General features: G+C 43.1%; 1 protein-coding gene across 1 annotated transcript; it reads left to right on the top strand.

Moving 5' to 3' along the window:
* The first annotated feature begins 1,715 nt into the window (after positions 1-1,715).
* CMTR2 (cap methyltransferase 2) lies at positions 1,716-4,004 on the top strand. The gene has a single exon (XM_010161726.1). It carries the CDS (start codon positions 1,716-1,718, stop codon positions 4,002-4,004), a length of 2,289 nt encoding a protein of 762 aa, XP_010160028.1.
* Positions 4,005-6,945: the final 2,941 nt, after the last annotated feature.

Genomic DNA, 6,945 nt, shown 5'->3' with positions numbered 1-6,945 from the left:
CTGCGGGGGTGAGGAGCAGCCCAGAGCTCTTCAAGTCTGACTCGTGTCCGAGCCAATGGGGACTGGAAATAATTATAAAAAGGAAGAAAGCAGGTTTGTCTGACTGTTCCCTTGTCATGCTTTGGATGATGCCTTGTTAGGGAGTTGCTGGTGTGAGCGGTAATTAAAAGGCTATGCTAACAGTTGGTAGTAAAAAATGAAGTAAATCCATTTGAGGACACGGTGCTCTCCCATGTTTCCCCCTTCTCGGCACCCCTAGTGAGAAATGACCGGATTAAAGCCAAAATACATCTGCTTAAAGGAAAGTGAAACTAAAGACGTTTACTGAAAGGCAGTCTGGGGAAACGTGAAACTTCACCCTCACGTACTTCACCCTCTAAAGACGTTTACTGAAAGGCAGTCACACTGGGGAAACGTGAAACTTCACCCGCACGTACTTCACCCTGTGCTTCTCCTCAGCGGGCTGATGGTTACAAGAGGTCGTGGGGCTGAGGTATGAGATGCTGTCTGGATTCAAGAGGAAAGGTGTTTAGGTTAGCTATTTGTCTTGTTTACTTAAGTTTTTCAACTGTTTTAATTTTAATACAATTTTCACACAACTGCTCTGTAACACTTAAGTTCATAGTATTTTGTATCTGAGGGAATGGGATGATTTGGGGGTTGGTTAAAATGATATGCTGAGGGATCTCCTGTCTCTTGAGATAATTTGATTGAATTATTTTGCTTAAATAAACATCTTGGCTTTGAATAGGTTGCTGGCTGGATGATTTGTGGTTAGTGAACCTAACTTCTGCCTTGTGCTCTTTGTGCTGTGCACTGGTGCAGAGGGCAGCAGACTCGTTAGCTCTGTGCAGAGTATACTCACATTAGTCTGACTTTATCCACTCAGAGCACAACTTTTTTCACTACTTTCTTCTTTAACATCAAGTGTGAGTTAGCATTGACCCCAGATGCAATCAGGTTTCTTCTCTCTTCAGATTTTTCCCTGTTTTTCTTTTTTTTGGAAAGCTGGGTCTAAGGATTTGCAGAGAGCTGCAATGCTGAGCATGGAAGAGGGATTTTTCTCTCAGGCAGCAGTTAAAACTCTTATCAGGGTCTCTTCAGTTAAGGGGTGGTTACTGGGTGTGCCAGTGAGGGGCAGTCCCAGCATGACGCTGGGTTTGGTGGAAGAGGTATGTAAGTTAGGTGTTTTGAGTTAGGAGGAAATAAGAGGAACAGCTGTGCTCCCTGTGGAAGCTGCCGTTGCTTGAGTCTCCCCATGTTGTGAGAGGGATGGATAAATACTACTATAATCAGGTGAAGAGATTTCTGGGCTGCTTGGTGAATTTGTATAGCTTGTTTTCTTTTGTGACCAAGAGGCATACTTATATTTGTGTTTAGACCTGTATAGTGAGCAGAGTATTCAAAGTTCAGTGAAGAGCCAAAGCAGCAGCCAACTCTTCTTCACTTTTGGTGTAAATAACATGAAGAGTGATGGAACCTGTGAACCTCCTGACTTCCAAATAGCCTTAATCAGGGTAGCCCTCTTTTTTTTTTTTTTTTTCCCTTCATTGGTATGTGAATCTGAAGCATTTTGGTCATATCCTGGAATACAGAGGTTAGGCAAGAGAATTTTTTATTTTTAAAAGAAGCTTCGACTATTTGTATGTACGTATGATTGGAGTGACATTGTTTCTTCTCCCCTGCTGTCCTCCAGATTGTGACTCGAGCCAAGAATGAACAAATGTAAGAAGCCTGTTGAACAGGCTACAAACCTTGAAAAGTTCAGCCCCAAAATTCTTTCTGAAGTTGAGCAGCTCTTTGCAAAGAAGTTTACTTACACTAAGCCAGTGAATAATGAATGGCAGCTACCTGATCCCAGTGATGCTTTTACATGTGACCACAAGGAATTCCACTCACTCCTGGCACTGAAGGACTCGATGAATGAAGTGAAGAATCAACTGAGTGATAAGAACCTAGAGGAATGGCATCAGCACACCTCGTTTACCAATAAAGCGGGGAAAATAATTCCTCACTTGAAGAAGTCTGTGAATGCTGAGCTGTGTACCCAGGCCTGGTGCAAGTTTCATGAGATTCTGTGCAGTTTTCCTCTTCTCCCTGAAGAAGCTCTTCAGGATGGAGAACTGAATTCTGTTCACCTCTGTGAAGCACCTGGAGCTTTTATAGCGAGCCTCAATCACTACTTGAAATCCCACCGTGTCCCTTGCGACTGGAATTGGGTAGCTAATACTCTAAACCCATACCATGAAGCAAATGACACCCTTACGATGATCATGGATGACCGTCTTATAGCAAATACATTGCCTTGGTGGTACTTTGGTCCAGATAACACTGGTGATGTGATGACGTTGAAACATCTAACAGGACTTCAGAACTTTGTAAGTCATATGGCCACAGTTCACTTGGTAACTGCTGATGGCAGCTTTGATTGCCAGGGAAACCCGGGTGAACAGGAGGCTCTCGTCTCGCCCCTTCACTACTGTGAAGCAGTCACTGCTTTAATGATCCTGGGCACCGGAGGATCCTTTGTTTTGAAGATGTTCACGCTGTTTGAACACTGTTCTACCAATCTGCTCTTTCTGCTAAACTGCTGTTTTGAGGAGGTCCATGTCTTTAAGCCAGCCACTAGCAAAGCTGGAAACTCAGAAGCCTATGTGATTTGTCTTCGTTATATGGGCAGAGAAAGCATTCATCTGCTGCTTTCTAAGATGATACAGAACTTTGGGACAGAAATGGTCAACAAAGCACTTTTTCCCCAGCATATGCTGCCAGAATCTTTTCTTAAAGTACATGAAGAGTGTTGCATGTTCTTCCATAAGTGCCAGGTAGAGACTATCTCTGAGAACATCCATCTCTTTGAGCACATGGAAGAAGTGGAGCGGATGAAACTGAACGAGTTAAGAGACTGTGCAGTAGAACTCTTCATGCAGAGACTTCACATGAAACCCATTGCCAGAAATAACTGGCTCGTCAAGAAATCTCAGACTGGTTGCAGCATGAATGCAAAATGGTTTGGGCAAAGAAATAAATATTTTAGTACGTACAATGAGAGGAAGATGCTGGAAACACTCACGTGGAATGATAAAGTGGCAAAGGGCTACTTTAATCACTGGGCTGAAGAACATAGTTTAAATATTGCTGGTAAAATGTGCCTCTTGGAAGGCTCGTCTTCTGACCTTGAGTGTAGCTTGTGGTACGTTTTGGAAGGAAAAAGACTACCAGTGGTAAAATGTTCTCCGTTTTGTGATGGTCAGGTGTTGGAAAATCTTAACGAAGCTATGAATGAATTGGTGGTGGGGAGACTGAGAAGCAGGCAGTTGCAGACTTGTCACTCCTGTGAAGTTCTTCCCGGGGAACTGATACTGGCAGAAGTGTCTGATCTTTCCAGGTCTCATCAGGAAGTCTTAAATGTAAGATGTAGTGACCAGTTCAAGTGCCTTGTGGTGGACTTTCCATCCCTCTCTGGTACTGAAAGCCAACCTGGTATGGAAGTAAAGCTCTTGGGTTCTGCTACACTGATGACTTTCAGCTTCTCTCTGCTTTACGATGGAGAACCGAAGTACCAGCAGCAACTTTTGGAGTCTGTTCTGCATTCATTGAATCAGCTTACAGTGGGAGATGCGTTGGTTTTGCCTATTCTCTCTTGTTTTACACGCTTCACAGCCAGCCTGGTCTTTATACTGCACTGCTGTTTCACAGGCATCACGTTTGCTTGTCCGACCTCCCACGAGCCTCTAAGGACTAGTGCCGCTTTGCTGTGTGTCGGTTACCGAGGCCTCCCAAATCCAGTTGTTGAATACCTGCAGCACCTGAATAAGCTAATGAACTCCTTGCTAGACACGGACTCTCCCCAGCAGGTTTTGCAGTTTGTGCCCATGGAGGTTCTCCTCCAGGGCAAGCTGTTGGAGTTCTTGTGGGATTTAAACACAGCCGTTGCAAAGAGACAACTCCACTTGATTGTGCAAACTAAGCAGCAGCAAATGACTGGCAGTATTTCACCTTAAAATAATTCTAGAGTTGAGCAAGTTGCTGCTGCTAGACCGTGTTTCACAGGCAGGTAGAAGGTATTAAAAGCATTGTTAATGGTAATGTTACTGTAAAACCTTGGTGTGATGTTGAATGTTGGAGGATGTTTTGAGCTATCAGTCCCACTTCCATTGTATTGGCCTGTTGTATGGGAACCTGAGGCTTTATCTCAGGTGTGGGGCACTTGGAGGGACAGAGATGGAAGTGGAGAAACCGTTCCTGCTGTGTCACAGCTCTCCCTCAGCAATTTTCTTTGTGTCCCATGGGGATTAGAACTGTGGCCTTCGTGATGGGAGGTGGTGTGGTGCTTTGTGCATCTGGCCAGACGATGGGGGACCCTGTTGTGTGACAGTAACCATCTTCTGCAGAGCAAAATGTGGGCATTCTGACACACCAGTGTACTTTTCCAGGGTTTGTAGAAGCTGAAACGTGAGGTTTGGGCCAGAACATCCAGCAGTGTGCAAGCCTGATATAAGACCAGAGGGATGAGTGTCTTGTGAGCAGGCAGCTGTCTCTCAAAGGCTGGGTTAAAAATGACTGCCTGTAAGCAGGAGCAGAGGTGTCCAGGGAAAGATGCTCTTTGGTTTTAATTTTGTTTACACGAAGAGCAGCAGGCTGTATGGTTCTTGACAGGTTATTGTATGGTTTTGTCTCCCCATCAATGAATGGGTTGTTAAAATGTTATTTTTAAGTGGCTTATGGGACTTCCTTAAAATAGTTTGAGACTCCTGAGTGAAAGTGAAGACTTGCATCTGACCATGGCAGCAGCTATTAACGAGGGACTGCAAATGTTTTTCAGGCTAAACACATGAGCATGCACAGATCTGTGTATTGGGAAATGCTTTGGGCACCACTGGAGGAGCATTAAGCTGAAGAAATAGGTGATAACTTTGGGAAAGTATGATTAAGATTTCAGTTGGTTCCCCTTCAGGATTAAAATGCTAAAATTTGACTCCCCTAAAGGAACAGTCAGTTACCAATTTTATTTTCCATATTGCTCCTTTGAGAGCTAAATTTTGAGGCCTAACGTGTGTGCGAATGTTTAGCTTGAAGTTTGTAGTTTACGTGGAAAAACTTCCTCAGAGGAGGAAGTGATGTTTAAAGGAAAAAATGGCTTGCTATTGCTATGTGCAAGATCTCATAGAAAAAGGTTGTAAGGAGTGGAGTTAGAAGGAAAATGATGAATTACCAGGCACCTTCTGGAAGCACTTCTAGTTATATAATGTGGGAGCTTGAAAGATAATGGATTAACTGGGAAGGGGTTAAAAGCAGTGCTGAAGTACTGTTTTGTCTGGAGGTGCTGCACATTTAATAGGCTTTCTCCCTACGTAATCGGGGCAGAGTTTGGTGTGTTGAAGAGTTCTTTTTTTATTTAAGAATTTGATAGGTGAATGAGTTGGTGGCTCAGGTCTGACTAATTCATAACATTTTCTAAAAAATCTTCCTTTTTACAGTGACACATAAATATAAGCTGCCTAAACAAAAGCTGCTGGGGTTGGTCATTGTCCACTTTAATTTATTTAAATGAACTTGCTCTTTTTTGCTGTGAGCTGAGTCATGCTTTCTCTCTCAGACCAGGAAGGGAACAGAGGCTACAGACTGAGAGATGCATGCAGTAATAGCTTCTCCTGTAAATAATTTTTTGAACCTGTAAACTCAGGAGTGCAATCATTTCAGGAGGAGTTTCATTGAGGAATAAAAAGGAAATACTGAAAACCAAAATGAAGTGGGGGGCAGAGATATTGTAGAAGTATGGATGATGAGACGGTAACGAGTATCACCTGTAAAAGTTGTCGGTACCTGAAACAAAAAGCAGGATAAAGGTGTTGTCTGCCAAGGATACCCCTGTGTCTTTGCTGCTGTTTCAGAGGGGATTAATGCTTGTGAAGCTCCCCCGAGCGGAAGCATTTGGAGAGACCCCTCTCAAAGCAGGGTGCATCGGTGTGCTTACTCTGATACTCCACCATGGAGGCCTGAGTACCCAGAAGCCTCTCATCTAGTAGGTACTTACACAGCTGTTTTTTCCTTACAGTAGTCTAACTTTTAAATTATTATTTGTAGATAAAGTAAAATCCTGAGGTGACTGACAGACAATGAGAGATTTTTTTTCCCAAGCTTTCCTTGGCCTGTTCTGTACATCTGATGAACTATGAAGACTTAACTTTGAGATTCCTCCTATCCCATTGTTCCCTGTGTCATCAGTCTTCCTTTTTTCATTTATTTTTAGGAAAAACCATTTTAGCTGGTCACAGAACGTTGGGGGGAGTTAGGAATGAGTACTTCAAGATACACTAGATTGAACTGGTAGGGAAATATAACCCATCTGTTCGGAAGTACCCTCCAAAAAAATGTGTGCAAGCTCTCTTGTGGCAAGCCAGATCTCTAAACTGAAGGAAATCCGTTGTCCTGTGGATCCCGATGCCTGATTTGCACTGGAGCTTTTTCGTTTGTTGGCAGACATGGGGAGATGATAGGAGCAATGCTTTGACAGCAGCTGTTTTGGTTAAAAGAAAGGATGTTGTTTGGAGAACCTTCTTTGATTGTTGCCGTTTTAATGGCAGGAGTTTCAAAGTTATGAATGACACTCGTCCTTTTAATTGTGAGTGTCCTGCATTGTCCTAGCTGTCTTAGACCAAAGATTTCTTTGAGAGAAGTGACACTTAATTTCTGTTGTGACTTTTGGAATATGTAAGAATGCACAGGAAGAATGTATTAACCTTTGTGGAGAGGGTCTGGTGACTCCTGCCTTCACTGTGGCTGTCAGTTTTGGCCAAATTGATTTGATTTTGTGTGACACTCAAAGTCTCTCAGTATTCTGGTTGCTTTTAATTTTTTTTTTTTACCTGTGTGAAGATGAAATGGGTATTGGTTTTCATAACTTGGAGCTTAAGGTTTCACAGAGAGGGAAAACAGGTGAGG

This window comes from Eurypyga helias, unplaced genomic scaffold, assembly GCF_000690775.1.
Source record: "Eurypyga helias isolate BGI_N326 unplaced genomic scaffold, ASM69077v1 scaffold36441, whole genome shotgun sequence".
In the NCBI taxonomy this organism is placed as follows: domain Eukaryota; kingdom Metazoa; phylum Chordata; class Aves; order Eurypygiformes; family Eurypygidae; genus Eurypyga; species Eurypyga helias.
This window is presented reverse-complemented; position numbering and strand designations above follow the sequence as displayed.

Bases quoted from the DNA above. Each gene is read 5' to 3' on its own strand.
- CMTR2 (XM_010161726.1), top strand. From the start codon at position 1,716: ATGAACAAATGTAAGAAGCCTGTTGAACAGGCTACAAACCTTGAAAAG.